At 41.6% G+C, this 16,107-nt stretch overlaps 2 protein-coding genes across 6 annotated transcripts in view; both read left to right on the top strand.

Moving 5' to 3' along the window:
• Window positions 1–9,555, top strand: part of cfap57 (cilia and flagella associated protein 57) — a 15,779-nt gene extending 6,224 nt beyond the window's left edge. Inside the window, exons 3-25 of the mRNA XM_008293513.1 lie at window positions 16–192; window positions 753–812; window positions 911–1,078; window positions 1,165–1,368; window positions 1,445–1,704; window positions 1,942–2,116; window positions 2,190–2,336; window positions 3,089–3,228; window positions 3,488–3,653; window positions 3,763–3,876; window positions 3,949–4,161; window positions 4,641–4,814; window positions 4,960–5,121; window positions 5,428–5,583; window positions 6,259–6,352; window positions 6,449–6,639; window positions 6,776–6,949; window positions 7,129–7,287; window positions 7,522–7,665; window positions 8,479–8,595; window positions 8,869–9,003; window positions 9,084–9,227; window positions 9,358–9,555. Coding sequence (XP_008291735.1) covers window positions 16–192; window positions 753–812; window positions 911–1,078; window positions 1,165–1,368; window positions 1,445–1,704; window positions 1,942–2,116; window positions 2,190–2,336; window positions 3,089–3,228; window positions 3,488–3,653; window positions 3,763–3,876; window positions 3,949–4,161; window positions 4,641–4,814; window positions 4,960–5,121; window positions 5,428–5,583; window positions 6,259–6,352; window positions 6,449–6,639; window positions 6,776–6,949; window positions 7,129–7,287; window positions 7,522–7,665; window positions 8,479–8,595; window positions 8,869–9,003; window positions 9,084–9,227; window positions 9,358–9,555 — 3,672 coding nt within the window. The remainder of the gene's footprint in view (window positions 1–15; window positions 193–752; window positions 813–910; window positions 1,079–1,164; window positions 1,369–1,444; window positions 1,705–1,941; window positions 2,117–2,189; window positions 2,337–3,088; window positions 3,229–3,487; window positions 3,654–3,762; window positions 3,877–3,948; window positions 4,162–4,640; window positions 4,815–4,959; window positions 5,122–5,427; window positions 5,584–6,258; window positions 6,353–6,448; window positions 6,640–6,775; window positions 6,950–7,128; window positions 7,288–7,521; window positions 7,666–8,478; window positions 8,596–8,868; window positions 9,004–9,083; window positions 9,228–9,357) is intronic.
• A 4,403-nt stretch (window positions 9,556–13,958) lies between these two features.
• LOC103365927 (bactericidal permeability-increasing protein-like) overlaps window positions 13,959–16,107 on the top strand; it is a 13,231-nt gene continuing 11,082 nt past the window's right edge. For 2 of the 5 annotated variants that reach the window (XR_520642.1, XM_008293504.1), the window contains exons 1-3: window positions 13,959–14,069; window positions 14,203–14,317; window positions 14,400–14,531. Coding sequence is in view for 2 of the 5 variants with exons in the window: in XM_008293504.1 (XP_008291726.1) it covers window positions 13,964–14,069; window positions 14,203–14,317; window positions 14,400–14,531 (353 nt within the window). In the remaining 3 variants the exon portion in view is untranslated. Of the gene's footprint in view, window positions 14,070–14,202; window positions 14,318–14,399; window positions 14,532–15,067; window positions 15,097–16,107 lie in introns of those variants that run through there. The other 3 variants (XM_008293506.1, XM_008293507.1, XM_008293509.1) reach the window with 3 other exon arrangements.

The raw sequence follows: 16,107 nt of genomic DNA, 5'->3' as shown, positions 1-16,107 counted from the left end.
TCTGTTGGCTTTTAGGGGGAATTTTACAACATTGGGAAGCACCAGGAGCCTCCGTTCTCCCCTGCAGACTTTTCCCTGCCGCCCCAGATCGACAGAATGTTGTACATCGGCATGTCTGTCTTCACCGCCAACTCTGCAGCCTTCGTCTATAACAAAGCAGGAGCCCTCAGCCTGTACATCACCGACGACATGGTACGCCGCCTCCTCTGAACACTCTAACACAGTGGCTCCCAAACTGGGGGTCGAGACCCCCATGGGGGTCCCAGGGTTAATTTCAGGGGGTCGCCAGATCATTGTGAAAAAAAAAAAAAAAAAAAGTAATAATGAAGCCTACATTTATCAAACAAATTTGTATTATTCCCACTTCTTTTTTGAATTTGTTAATATTATGATTTAATTATGCGACATTATTATTGTTCTTTTTTGCTGTTTGTAAAATTATTTTCTTTTGTTTTTATATTTTTTTCCCTTTCATTTGTTCAAAACCAATTCAATTCATTCATTCATGTTAAAGAAAATGTACGTGTGAATGTAAAGAGATTAATCTGTGGCATTAACAAATTAATTTTTAACGCATTAATTCATGAACAACAAAGTTGTTACTCATGCTCTATTAAGAATTCAAATTGGGGGGTCACGAACACAAACTTCTGTTCTCTTGGGGGTCGTGGCTCAAACAGTTTGAGAACCTCTGCTCTAACGCAACCTGCTTCCATAGCGTCACGCTGATCCGTCGTTCTCTGTCACAACAGATCCCACAAGGCTCTCCTTTCCGACTCAACACCAAAACATTTGGAATCTTCATCCCACAGGTGACAATGCGTTCAACTCATTTTAGAAGCGTTAACACTTGTCCTAATTTGTACACAATTAGTATTACTATGCATGTCTTGTTTTTTTGTTTTTCAAGATTGCGAAGCAATTTCCAGGTCTGATGATGAAACTGTTGGTGAAGACAGTGAAAGATCCCATCATTACTTTTCAACCCAACAACGTGACGGTTCAGGCCACCGCCACAGTGACAGCCTACGCTATCCAACCCAACGCCACACTTGCCCCTCTTTTTGTTCTAAACTTGGTAGGTTACACAGTTGAAATAATGACAAAATTATTATTTAAAGACCCTGTGTCATTTAGAAAAACACTCTTGTTTTTGCCACNCAGCATGAGCAGGGCAGAAAGAGGAAAGTTCTGACTGCAGGAGATATGCTGGTTCAAGAGTTTGTATGCATGGCTTTCTCCCCTGACTCCAAGTACCTGATAGGTCAGGCAGGGGGCCCAGAGTGGATGCTGATCTTCTGGCTTTGGGAGAAACACAAAGTCCTGGCAACAGTGAAGACAACAAGCTCCAACAATCCTGTTACCCAGGTGGGTCATTGGTGCTGTGTCAGTGCAGCCACAGCACTTATACTTGTACACTGAACATATTGTGCCACTTTAACAGGTCAGCTTCAACCCTTATAACAACATGCAGCTCTGTGTGATTGGAAGTGGTGTGTTCAAGCTGTTCCGCTACTCGGAGGGAGCCATAAAACAGAGCAGCTTTGCAAAGGTGGAGTCTATCAACTTCCTGTGCCATGCCTGGATGTCGGAGGAGAGGGTGATTGCTGGGACGGACACAGGCAGGCTGCTGGTGTTTGAGTACGGAGACCTGCGAAGGGAGGTCAAGGCGACATCTAAGGCTGTGCAGGGACAGTCTGACAGGTCAGAGGTTGGACCACACTGATTCTGTGGCAACAATGTTTATAGACAGATTGTCTTATAAAGTCACAGAGAGGCGGCTGCATCAGACCTGAAGTAGCACATGTAATGTAGCAGGAAATGGCCAATAAAAATACCAATATATTTTTTACACAAGTTCTCTTCACTCTTTCGATTCACCTTTGACCGCTGTGTTTGCTCAATGTGTCTGTTCATTCAAGTTATAACGTCACTGCACAGGCAAGTGGAGATGAAGAAGATGACAGACTCGGATGTGGATGAAAGTCCCGCTGTCCCTCGCATCACAGCCATCCTGTCCTACTCCAAGGGTTTTGTGTGCTCTGTGGGTCCTGGCACCGTCTGTCTGTTTGAAAAGACAGAGGAAGACAGTTACAGAAAGAGTAGGGAGGTGAAGGTGTGTTCAAGCTGGAAATTAAAACCACAGTGGCGATGTCTTTGAATACACTGTGTGACTGTATTTGTGTCAGATCCCTCCATGCAGAAATGATTTGAACCCAGCAGAATGCCAAGAGGTTTACACCATGTGCATCAGTCCAGCAGAAGAGACTCTGGCCATCAGCACTGACCGAGGACAGCTGTATGGTGTCAGTCTGTCCTCTGTGGACATGAACAAGGTGCTGTACAGTTACATCTACTGACAGCATAAATAACATGAGGTCACTGTGTGTGATTTATTTTCTTTAATGCAGTGCTGTTTCACTACGAACCTGTATCCTCACACTGTGAGCTTCTCCCCCAGACCCACTTCTAGACTAGCTGGCCTGGCCAGCAAACACAAACGTCTATTCAGTTTAGTTGTTACTACTGTTTACTTTGCATTTGATTTCTCTTATTTTTCTGAGTAGAACAATGTTTGGGTTTTTTATTTTTTCCTTTTTGTTTTTCTTTAACATTGTGTGCTGCACGGCTCAGTGAATGACAGCTGTCTGTCAACTGTCCACAGTGAATGAAGCCAACTACTGAAGGGTTGCAGGATGTTTTGTTGGACACAAATGATGTCCTCCCTAGAAAGAATTGTAATAGCTCATAATTTGGTGATCTGTTAACTTTTCTCTTCAAAATTTTAACTGGCTTTGGTTCCTTACCTCCAAAACAAATTATTTCCCGCAATCCACAGTTGTTTTTCAAAAAATGTTAGCATGCTCTTTAGCCTCACTGTGCTGAAGTATCTCAGCAGGACTGGCATGTTTAAGTCTTAATTAAAGTTAAGTTTGTCTTTTCTCTCTTTCCTCTATTCTTTCTTTGGCACATTCTTCCTCTCGACTGCCTCCGCTGTCTTTCTTTCCAGGATGTTTAAGGCATCAGAACAACTTCACCTCAATTTTAGATCACTAAGCTCATGTCTCTTTGCTACTTTATCCATCAGGAGGAGCAACTGCATTTTGAGTTTCTGTCCCAGCCCTTCCACTCCGACTCCATCACTGGTTTGTCCATCTGCATTCGCAAGCCCCTCGTAGCCACCAGCTCTCTGGACCGCTCTGTCCACATCTGGAACTATGAGACCAAGTAAAAACTCACACACAGACCTTTCGCTTTTTTGTCTGTGGTATGTGATATATTAACTTCTTTTAGTTACATAGTCTTATGCAGGTTGCTGTATTATTTACTGCTTGATGAGGACTAACAGTGAAGCACAGATAGTATTAAACATCAAAGTGACGTATCAAGCTCTCTGTTCAGTGTCACTACTGCATGCATGCAGAGACAAAATGAACCGAGCACATCAAGGACATGCTGCTGTGTTTCCTCTGCTAATTGTCATCAGAGTGTTGGAGCTGTACAAGGAGTTCCAGGAGGAGGCGCACAGTGTAGCTCTACACCCCACTGGCCTCTTCATCCTGGTGGGCTTTTCAGACAAACTCAGGCTGATGAACCTGGTGATCGATGACATCCGCGCCTTCAAGGAGTTTACTGTACGCAGCTGCCAAGAGGTAAAGTATGCTGTACATGTGTATTGATTGTGTGTACAGTGAATCTGAATTGCAGATTTTGTAGATGGTGATCTTCTGCCTGTTTGACTGCTTTGCTCTGTGCCTTTAGTGTGCTTTTAGCCACGGTGGCCACTTGTTTGCAGCAGTCAGTGGAAACATCATTCACATCTACTCTGTGACCTCTTTTGAGAATATCCTCAGTCTGAAGGGCCACAACGGAAAGGTGAGTCAAGCAGGAGAATGTAAATACAGCAAACCCATTGTTCTTTTCTTTATATTAATGGTGTTTTTGTAGGTACGTGGCATTAAATGGAGCCTGGACGACAGCAGGCTGGTGTCGTGTGGGATGGACGGTGCAGTGTACCAATGGAATACACAGACCGGCAAGCGGGAGTCTGAGAGCATTCTCAAATCCTGCAGCTATACAGGTGTTGCCTTCTCAGCAGATTGCAAGACTATCCTGGCTGTGGGCACAGACCTCACACTGAAGGAGATCCAAGATTGTCAGGTCAGTCACCACAACACACCTCTGTATCTGTTCTGTTCATTTTCCACAGAATAAAATGAGTAGAGCAGCTATACATATATAGTCCATCTAGGAGCACTATTTTAGGAATGAAATATGTCAGGAATTTTCCCAAGATTTTCACTCGAGGCATGCCCTTGAGCAGAATACATACAAAGCAGTTCTATGTTATCGTTGCTTTTGATGCACTGTTGATTTCACAGACTTACTGTGGTTGGCTGGCAAGAGAGATTTGACAGACTGCAAAAAAATGAGTGACACATTGGTGTTATATAAAACTGTTGTGTAAAAACTGTTATCAAAAAGTAGCTTATTTACACAGAACAATGTTTACATTCATACACTGTTTCTGTCCACAAGATGAGTATACAGAATATACCTGAGAGTAAAACCACTAAAATGTGAAGTAGTTTCAACCTGTGTTATATGGCAGTAACTGTATTAAAACACTGGATTCACAGGTCCTTAAGGAGGTTCCTGCTGATGAGGTAGCTCACACTGCTCTCGCAGTGTCTCACTCTGGTAGGGTGGTCTTCACCGGGACCGCCAGTGGAACGATCAGGGCCATTAAATACCCACTACCTATCCAGAAGGATTGGATCGTGTACCAGGCTCACTGTGGACCTGTCACCAAGGTGAGTCTAAATGTTTATGTGCACTAAACTGACAGAGAAGCAGACTTGCATCACCTTTGTCTGTAATTTGAAATAATATGTCATGTCAACCATCAGGTAACTAATTTAGAAACGAGTCCACTGACCAAATTGTGTGCATCCTCAGATGGCGATCACATACGACGAACAGTTTCTCCTGACAGTGTCTGAGGACGGCTGTCTCTTGGTGTGGACAGTCATCGATAAGGAGGGCCGAAGACTGAAGAGCAATACGCAGATCGTCCACACAGAGGAGATCCTTGTCACCAAGTCAGACCTGGAGGAGAAGGTGGCAGAGAGAGAGAGAGAGAGAAACACTCTATTACATCAAAATCCGAAATGTTGAATAGGTTACTCCTGATGGATCGTACTGTTGCAGCCAATATCTACAACTACAAGCTCATTAAATTCGCCAAGTATTTCTCCCTTATCAGCATTGAAATGAATGTTAAACTGCTCAAAACAGCTGAGAGTGCTGCTGATCTTGTTGGTTGTTAGCTGATGGCCACAACTTTCCCAGGCCACTGTTTTAATGCTGCTCCTTCTGTTATCTCAGTTGTCGATAGTCAGATTATCCCATCCATCTGTGTTTCAGAGCCAGAACATGCTGGAGCTGAAGATGCGTCTGGAGGAGCTGCAGATGGAGAGCGAGTACCAGCTCCGCCTGAGGGACATGAACCACAACGAGAAGCTCAAGGAGCTTTCTGACAAGTTTAGCCAGCAAATAGAGCTTTTGAAAACAACACAACAGGTCTGCCGCTTGTCAGCTAACAGACAGCTGTACAGTAACATTTTCAAGACCTTCTTTTATATCTTCCTTTGCACTTGACAACCCGAAAAAAATATAAAAAAATCCTATTGCCTCCCACACAGCCTGCTATTGGCATCAACGCCCTATCACACTTGAATTTGTTCTGTGGCACTTATCTAGATTGTTTTCTCCTGACTAGATCCTTGCTTGTGTTGTATCTGCTCTCAGATGTACGTTGCTTTGGATAAAAGCGTCTGCCAAATGAAATTGTAGAATCTACCAGAACCTGTGTTAAAATTTGATAATGCAGCCTACCTCCTACGGCTCTTCCCTCTCCCCTCTCTTTTCTAAGCCCCTCCCACCAGAAAACACACTGGATTTTCTAAAGACCCTAAAACAGAGCCAATAGGAGGTGCAAAATTCTAGTGTCCTCTTAGGCCACCTGAATTACAATATACTGAAAGATTATCATGGATTTTTCCTCAAGGACAGCAAAACATACTGCCTGCCTCTACTTTAATTATCTACCTTTTAATTGTATACTTCATTACTTCCTAGTGGTATGCTTTTAAAAGAATGATAGCTGATTTGTTGTAAGGATTTGCTTTCCTCTTTTGAGTCAGTACAGTGGTTTCTTCTGCCTTTAATGAATCATTCATCCTACTGCAATTGTAGAGCATGAAGACAGAGATGGAAAAGCAGAGTCGTGAGAACCAGGAGAATTCTGTAGAGGTTGCTATGAAACACTCAAAGGAGCTGAAGGATTTAGGTAAGAAGACGACAGGAGGGATACTGCATCTTTGTTTCTATGAGGAGTCAAAAAGCAGTCGTTCTTTTTTTTTGTCTGTCCATACATCATAAACAGAGTCATCCTGCAGCCAGAAGCTGATTGTGGAGCACGAGAAGTACCAGGATCTTCAGCAAAAATATGAAAGAATGCAGAAGGAATATGAAAGGCAGCTGAAGTCTGCAGAAGAGCACAAAACCCAGGCACTGGAGTGTCTCACACAGCAATGTGAGAGCAAGCTGCAGGAAAAGACTCAGCTCTTGGCTCAGGTTAGTCAGGGGGGAGCAACAAGAGAAGCGAGTGGCAGAGTGTTGATGGCCAGATAGTGGGACATGAACTAGATTGAAACCAGTGAAGTTCTTAGGACCACTTTTTTTTTTTTGTTCTGTTTTTATTTTTGTGCAGTGTCAGGGGGACGCCCAGCAGCAGATCCGGACATTTAAAGAGATCATAAAGCAAACAGAGGAAACCGAGGAGGAGATGATCAATGACATCCAAATCAAGTATGAGAAGAAACTGTTCACTGAGAAAGAGATCAACACAAATCTGAAGGGAGAAAATGCTATCCTGACACAAAAGGTGACAACAGCTCCTGGCATTCAGTGAATTTTTTGCTGGATTAAAGAGCATTTATTCAGAGTAGAAACTCATAACATTCTAGATTTTTTGATAGAAGTTTGTCCGTTTTTGATATATCTCCCCCTATCTTTCTTTCTCTCTATTTTCTCATGAAATGTCTTATTCTTTGTTAATGACAGTTCTACGGTCTACAGAGACAGATTGATGACAGGTGCACTGACATTACCAAGCTAAAGCAGGAGCGGCAGAGGCTGCTGGAGTTGATCCGCTCCCTGGAGAGCGATATCGAGGACCTGAAAAGGCAGATCTCTGGACATGAGAAGACCGGCCAGGACAAGGTGGCTGAGATCAGGGCTTCCTGGCGGTTTTCATTTCACTGACAACCAAACAAGATTAGATTGGCAGACTTAGAACTGTAACACAACAGAAGAGAGTGACAGATTTGAAACTGCTCCTGCATGGATACATCTACTAAATGAGGGATGACAAAGAGCCAAAAGGTGTACGTCAGTCAATTCTCTGTAAACATTAAACATCTACTAAAATCCTACCACCTATCCATGTACACACAGGATAACACCATCTCTGGCTTGAAGAAGAAGAACCAGGAACTGGAGAAGCTGAAGTTTGTTCTTGAATTCCAGCTGAGCGAGTTAAAGAAGCAGACTGAGCCTCAACGAGATGACATAGAAGAGAAAAAGGAGAGGATCCGTCAGGTGTGTGAGCAGATTTCTTTCTGACCTTATCCTCAGCATTGAGCAGTGGTGTATTTTGGAGAACAGTGGCTTTTTCTGTGCAGTGGACATCATGCCTGATCAATGATTTGTGTGTGTGTTAGACTAATCAACAGAGATATTCCAGCTCCACTGATTCCTTTAAGCCTTCTGTTATTAATCTGGACTCCCTTTTGATCTCACCGAGTATGTGTTGTACTTTTGGAGTCATCTTAGGTTAGAGCCTGTGGGCTGACGTATACATAAACTTTATAAAATTACTTTCTGGCTTCACTCAGATCAACATTCTCAGTGATAATTCTTTTGAATTCCCTTTTTTGTGAGTCAGTAGTCTTTGTGGGGATGGCAATAGCAAATTAGAATTTTGTTTTTTATCGTAATTTAAAGTAGCACAAACCAACCTCCAATCTGGCTTCCTTCCATGTTTGCAAGTGCATGTCAGTTTTTGTTAATGTCACTGGCCTTAGGATTCTCATATGTTTTCTACATTACACTGTGAATGTTTGAATTATATATTTATTTTGGAAAAGAACACCACAATAATAAGGATGTTTTTACTTAAAGTAGATTGTTTTTGTTCATGGTTGTAACTTTTCAAGATTTCAAGACACATTTACACATGAATACAGACCGTTCCAAAGGGTTCCCTTACTTTTTGATGCCGCTGTAAAAACTGTTAAATAATCTAGACAGCACTCCAGCTGTGTTTAGATTGCATCATGTGATTTAATCTGATATCACTGCACTCGTGGTCTGTACAAATCGTGTCTGAGTGCTGTTTCGCCTGTTTGACAGCTGGAGGAGGCGCTGTTCCAAACCGAGAAGAGCAACACTCAGCTGCAGCTCACTGTCTCTGACCTGAGACTCAAACTGAAGACCAGAGATAAAGAGATGCACAAAGAGATGCAGAAAGTAAGCACATTCGGTGTCTGTATGAAATCCACAGTAATCATTCTCTGTCAAACAATGTATTCCAAAGACCAGCTGAAGCTCATAGTCTGAGTTAGTCAAAGCAAAGGGATATCTCTGCTGTTTTGTAAAGAGACAACAGCACAAGATAAAGTTGTGTTAAAAGGATTTAGAGATACCCACTTTATTTATCTAACTCTGGCTGCTGAAGCTTTAGCTTATGGGCAAAAACATAAGGTTTGAATAAACAGGAACCTGCTCTTTAATGTCTTCCAGGTGACAGATTTGGAGACACATCTTCAGCGACTCAGGTCAGACCTCCATAACTGTGTTAGTTTCATCCAGGATCCAAAAAAACTGAAAGACAGTGTAAAGAGGATTTACACCAAGTATGTCCAGCAGACTGATGAGGTGAGTGTGTTTCATACACTGCAGTAGAACTGGATGCATAACAGTTCCCTCAGACTGTAACTGTGTACGCTGGTTCCAAGGTGGAGAAAAGCAGTTTAGACGATGATATTCAGAAGACATTTCGCAAACACTGTGATCACCTGGAGGAGACTATTACTAGTCTTAAGAACAAGCTGGCCTTATCCGCTGAGGAGCACGAGAAAGTCTACGTCAAAATCATGAAGGTAAGTAACAACACTGATCACAACAATGGACGACATGTTCATTGCAATACCAGTAGTCCTAAAAGAATCTAATGTGGAGCAGAGGTTTGCTAAATGAGTGTCATTCTAACAATGATTGTTGTCTCTGCAGGAGAACATGACTCTGATCACTGAAATCAATGAATTGCGCAAGGAGCTGCATTTGCTGAGGACTCAGGTTAAAGACTACAAAGTTCAGCTGGCCGCCCTGAAGAAGAAGAAGTCACATCCCAACCCAGAGGAAGGAGCCCCAAAGGAGCCCAAACAGAAAGACATTCGCTCACCACAACCTCCATCAGCAGATTTTTAAACCACCACAATGTATGTTTACGTGTTCAGTGCATGCAGACAATTCATACTGAGTTAAAGACACCATTTCCTCCTGGTGCTGCAAAATTTATTTACTCCACCTAACTTTGGCTACGTTTTCTGCAACAAGCTATAATGTTATTACTAATTCAGCCTCAACCCCCTCTCTGGCTCTCTCAAACACATGCAATGGAGGATGCAGGTCTTTGTTTGTACTATGAATAAACTCAGTCCGATGCATCCATTTCCATTTTCTATACACCGCTTTATCCTCANCTACATCTTTTTTAGGACTACATGCTGATTGGGACAGATGTTCAGCTCACAGGCTGAACTGCATTCCAGAGGATTGTCTTCTGCACTTGGGTATGCCGCAATAAAAGCACAATCACAGCTGGAGAACAACTACCAGACAGAACTTTCAAAGAAGCATCTAAATTAATTTTAATTCTGCTAAAAGAATGATAATTCCCACAAAAAAATACAGCCTCAGTGCATTTTTCCAAATCAGACAACAGAAGAAGGAAAGGTGTCTCGATAACTGTTTCATGTGGTGTCACCCGAGTGAATCAGCGACGTACTTGGATCACGGTTGTGTCCGAGAACACGTATTCAGAGTCTCACCAAGCTCCGCTGAGTCTCTCAGGGACGCATGACCGAGTGCTCGACCTCTCAGGTTCTGGGAGAGGTTACGTTGCAAAGTATTGAGATGAACTTTTGTTATTGACCAAATACTTATTTTCCAACATAATTTACAAATAAATTCTTTAAAAATCCCACAATATGATTTCCTAGATTTTTTTTCTCATTTTGTCTCTTATTGTTAAAGTGTACCTATGATGAAAATTACAGACCTCTCTCATCATTCTCATGTGCTTCGGGATGGCAACTCAATATGTCTAAATCCTCTGTTTGTATGAATCCAATGATGATGTAATTTGTAATATTGAGGAAAAGATCAAACACTTGGGCATTTATGTATGCAAATCTGAAAAAGAAATGCAGGATCTCAACTTTTTGCCCAAAATGACTAAAACTAAAACTGTCTTTAACTTGTGGTCTCAAAGAGACATTTCAATTTGGGGACATACGTCACTGACTAAAGCTGAAGGTGACTCCAGGTTTGTTTACCCCGCTTTGTCCCTTATCGTTAGCGACAAAGTATGCACTAAGGTCAATAGGATGATTACAAACTTCATTTGGAAAAATAAAGGTCATCGTATTAAAAGAACTGTACTTATTGGGGCAAAAGAGACTGGTGGCCTAGATTTATTAGATTTTACCGAGACGAACAACACATTTAAAATAAAATGAATTAAACAATATAGAGGAAACTCAGATTCAATGTGGTTTTTTAACCCAGCCAATACATGTTAAAAGGTTGGTGGTCTCTCTTTTCTTCTAGGGTGTAATTATAAGATTGCAAAGCTGCCGTTAAAACTAAGTGCCTTCCATCAACAAGCACTATTAGCCTGGAAATTGTGCTATAAGCACAACTTTTCAGCACACAAGTTACCTTATGGAATAATCAAAATATTACAAGTCATAATAAATCAATCTATGTAAGAAAAAAAAAAACACTTTTCTGTATTGGTGAAAGAAATTCATAATTACTTCATGCATATATCTTCGGTTTATGATAATAAAAAAGCTGTTTAAACATTGGACATCATGGATAGATTAGGAATTATTTCTGATAACCAGGTCATTGACTAAACTGGGAAATTTACTTTCAGGTTTATGTATACACACACATATATCCTTATGAATGCGGGATAAAGTTTGCATTAAGTGTCTATCTCTGGTGCTACTGTTGGTGCTGATTATTTTCAGAACGCTGATAATAGCAATCTCTGGTGTAATCACATTGATCCTGTTAAAGCTGTTATTATTGTTGTTACAGTCAACATAATCTCTGGTGTAATCAAATTGATCCTGTCAAAGCAATTGTTGTCTTTATCATTGTCACCTACTGTGATGGTTCATTTGACTCTGTCCTGCCTTTGTATTTCTGTATGCCTGGAAATAATAATAATAATAAAAAAAGATGTAATTCACGCGATGGTTTTCAAGTTCTCACGGGATTCTCGGCGTTGCCTAGTGACATGACCCCCAACGTCGCTAGGCAACTTACCTTTACTCTTACTCGGTGTCTATCAACTCCAGCGTTAGCTAAAGTTAATGTAGGTTTTGGCCGTTTTAAAGCCTTAAATTTTAAATAAACAAAAAACGGAGAGCTTTCAAATGGCCGCTGTAGTTGCTCAGTCTCGTTTTATTTTCGGTTTGCGGACCGGTGTGAAAAACGGTTTGTGTTTCTGTGACGAAGAAACGCTCGTGTTCCCCAGCGGGAACAGCTGTGTTTGCTACAACACCGTCCAGAGGAGTCAGAGGTTCATTTCAGGTATTCAGACTCATTTCTACTAGTAGCTCTCTCTCATCTCTTTCTCTCCCTCCTCCGTCCTTTCTGCTTCATCTGTGTTCAGAAATAAAATATGAGTGTCATCGTCAACATCCAAGCTCCTGAAGAACAAGGTCACTGAAGCTGTATTGTTTTAATATTGTCACTATAGCCTGCTAAAAGAACAAAGCCTGCTAGTTCTCCTTACTCTGCTTTTTTAAAGAAAGATTTGATTGTCCTCTGTAAAAAATAGAAATGAGTGTTATGCTAACTATTGTTATATCTCAACAGTGGTGGTAAAATAATTAACCTCAAAAAACGAATCAAAAAACTCTGAAGAGAAAATAAGCTGCAGCTAAATCAGCTGCTAAGTGTGATGCCATGAGACTCAAACAGCTCTCCATATATTACTTTTACACAATGTAAATGTACACAATTTCAAAATAACTGTAATGATGCAAGCAACATTGCATTAGTGCTTCAAACAAAGAGTGGATATACCACATTATAGTCAGCTTTGCATCGCTTTAAGTAAATCTACCTTTGAGTTCCTTTTAATGTTTGAAGCAGCGGCATGATTTTCTACAAATCCATGTGAAAAGATTAGAGACTTGAGTCACTTTTGCTCTGACTTCACTGTTTCTGAGCGGAGTGTCCTCTTGATATCACTAAGAGTTAGTTAAGTCACTGATTGTCCAGCCTGATACACAGAGACAAGCTAAGCAGACTGACAGAAGCTGGACGGACACACACACACACACAACGCCACTATTGGCTTTATCGCTGATGCACGGATGTTTTTAAGAGGTAATCATTAGAGAATATGTGTAAAAATGTGTCAGCAGCTAGTACGTGTCTACAATGGAAGCATGGGAGATGAGATGCTGCTGGCCGGTGTTACGCTGGAGGTCAGTACCGGGGGTGACAGTGACACTGCAGTCTATCTGTCACCTCCAAGTTGTCAGGATCTGTGTGGGTGCTACACAAAACATGAAATCATATTTATTTTCATTGCCATTTGTTATTAAGTTGTAACTTTTGTCCTGAGACGTTTGCACCATACCAGATCTATTTTTTTTAATCACCCCAGGATGACGGGACGTCCTTAAACTGAAACCCTGCCAGCTTGTAAACAGAATTTACAAGACTTACAAGTGTCTCTGTTTGTCTCTGTTTTGTTTTGCTCAATCCGCTGGTGCTCACTTGCTAACACAGAAGTGTTATATAGTCCATAGGTTCCTGTCTCCTATGATACCAACAGGAAGGGGCAAGGGGGGTATCAAGGGCTGGCAATGCCCCTACAACAAAGTCACACTAACTTACTGACAGCATTTCTTTTAAGAAACTTTGCTAATATTTTTTCGTCATTACTTTCCTGTCGACACCCTGCGGCCCTGACGGGAATTTTCTCCTTTTGTGCCTCTACAGGCTCAGAGAAAAGTCAGGGGTTACGTGCTCTGGCCATGAGTTCCAACCGGCGTTACCTGGCAGTGTCAGAGTGTGGAGAGAAGGCCTCCATCACCGTGTTGGACCTGCAGCATGAGCANTGATTTCCTCTTCAGCTTCTCTTTTAACCAGCTTTTAACTAGCCATCTATTCTGTACATTTTCATTTTTTACAGTGTGTATTCACATGCACTTTTTATTTAATATTTTGTGTTTACCTGTGTTTACCCTGTCCTGCCTGATGTTTTATGTTCTACCTATCAAAGCACTTTGTGAATTATTGTTCTTAAAGGTGCTACACAAATAATATTATTATTACCTACTTTTTCTGACGCAGGATTTTAAACACAGATTTTTTACACTGTTGTATTTAGTCATTTATATAGATTTGTATATTCATTAGTAAATCATGGCAATACCGAACATACTCTAAAAAGGAAAGCCTTGATTTATTGGTTTCCAAGAAAGCAGCAAAACAGTAGACTTTGGCCTGTGTTATGATGCAGTGTTCACAGAAATATGAGCATTTTGCTGATGATCTTGTCCTTTATCTCCCAGAAGTCAAGATGTACCTGAGGTGCTGGCTGGCTCTGCTGCTGGCTCTAGTCCCTGCGACCTTAAGCACCAAACCTGGAGTAAAGATCAAACTTACAGAAAAAGGCCTTGAATATGGTAAGTATCCTCTTTCAGTTTCAAGTCATACGTGTGTGTGTGTGTGTGTGTGTGTGTGTGTGTGTGTGTGTGTGTGTGTGTGGTCACGTGATAGCGCCGAGTTTCATCATTGAATTTTCTTGCCCACTGGTAGGAAAATCACAGAGCATTGCCGCCCTGCAGCAGAAACTCAAATCCATCAAAATCCCCGACATTTCAGGGTCAGGGAAGGTGTTGCACATTGGCGTGGTCAAGTACAGCTTGTCAAAGTAAGGCACCAGTTTATACAACACACCGCCAAGTTTGGTTGGAAACTGGATTACTGACTGCCCTTGCTTTTGCTTCTTCCAGTATGCAAATAGTCAACATTGGATTACCAAAGACTGAAGTGGCTCTGGTGCCAGGTTCTGCAGTTAGACTATCTATTGGCAACGCATTCATCAGCCTGCATGGAAACTGGAAGGTCAAGTATTTGCATTTTATGTGAGTNGGGGTCAGCTTCACTGAGCTGCCTAAGCGCTGTCTGCGACCTGCAAGACGGAGTTGCATGGCACATGCCATTCTGCACGTAATTTGGACCCAGACAGGCCGTAGGAGCCCGTACGGCCGCTTGTGATTGAACTCTTGTTTGAGGAACCGGTTTCAGGTATGTGTGCTTACTTCCTTGTGTGACTCTTGACTGGAAGTTCACATAAGGAACTAGAAAACAGATATCTCAGCAGTATCACAGACAGAGACAAATAACCTAATACTTGAGTTTTCAGTCTGTCGTTATGCAAACAAAACTCAGATAAGCAATTTCTTCACCACTGTTGGTCTTCTGTAACTTTTGAAAAGATTGCAAGAGAGCAGAGCGGGATTCAGTCGATAGACATGTCAAACTCCAAGCTTGCTTCATGGCACTGGGTAAGTCCCCCTCGCACAGCTCAGTTCCTGAATCAGTAAGTGAATTACAGGCCATGTGCCTCTCTTCCTCTTTTACTCTGTTTTATGAGCAGTCACACCAGTGCACCAGGAGAGATCGTCGGTTCCTGACATACCGGTTCAGGTAAGAGTGAGCTGTGCTCGATTTAGATGATGACATTTTGTAGAGATCTAACAATGACAACCTCAGAAAGTGTTCAACTTAAAATGAAGTGTGATGTCTGAAGCTGTTTCTAACAAATGCAGATTCCTGCTCTTAATCATCCCATTTATTCTGAGTTGTTTATTTGTGTAATAAAATATCACACCGTACTGTACTGACTCAACTAGGAACCCAAGTTAAGACAGATGTGATTGATATTTGTTGCAGCGTTGATGTGTTTTGGGATTTGGGATTTACATTTAGATGAAACATACAGTAGATACTTTTTATCAAAAACGAAGACAGCGATAACAAATGTTTTTGGTTTCATGGTTCATTATGGTTTGTTTCTGCAGAACATTTTCTGTTACACTAAGTTTTGGATGTAGTTTCTGAAGGAACTGAAAATAGCTCACCTTCTCCCTCCCGGCACATCACTCGCAAACCTCCAGTGTCTTAGATTCAATGTTGTTGGACTAGAGTTCAAGGAACATTGCCTGCAAAAGAAAAAAGATAGAACTGGTTAGACTGTTTCACTCTCAGCTGATGGAGCTCTTGATTGTGGGCAAAAAGCATGTAACAGCTTAGAATTTAAAGCCATACGTGTGTGTTTAAAATGAGGTGTTACACGTATACCTTGAAAAACCCAGACTTGTGGACTTTCCACAAAGTGCTTTTTTCATTCGTAAAGCCTGCAACATGTCTATACCGATTCAAAAATTCATATTCAAAGCGGACAAAAACTGTGGACTAGGCCTTGAATCTCAGCCTAATTTAATAAAACTCCAGCTCGCCTGCTGACTTAGTCATGTGATGTGTGCAGCAGTAACAGTCGGCTCTTTCACAGGCCTCAACTAAATCCCTCGTCCAACCCAAAGTAAACGTACACAACAACTCAAGTACTATTTTGAGACACTCCCACTATTCTACTCCGGTTCTTCTCTGTCAAGGCCCCTCGGCTTTGGAACGACCTGCCTGAAGAGATAAAGCTCA

The sequence above is a fragment of the Stegastes partitus genome, unplaced genomic scaffold (genome assembly GCF_000690725.1).
Source record: "Stegastes partitus isolate 25-593 unplaced genomic scaffold, Stegastes_partitus-1.0.2 Scaffold889, whole genome shotgun sequence".
Taxonomy (NCBI): Eukaryota; Metazoa; Chordata; class Actinopteri; family Pomacentridae; genus Stegastes; species Stegastes partitus.
Note: the sequence above shows the minus strand (reverse complement) of the source record. Positions and strands in the feature narration are given on the sequence as shown.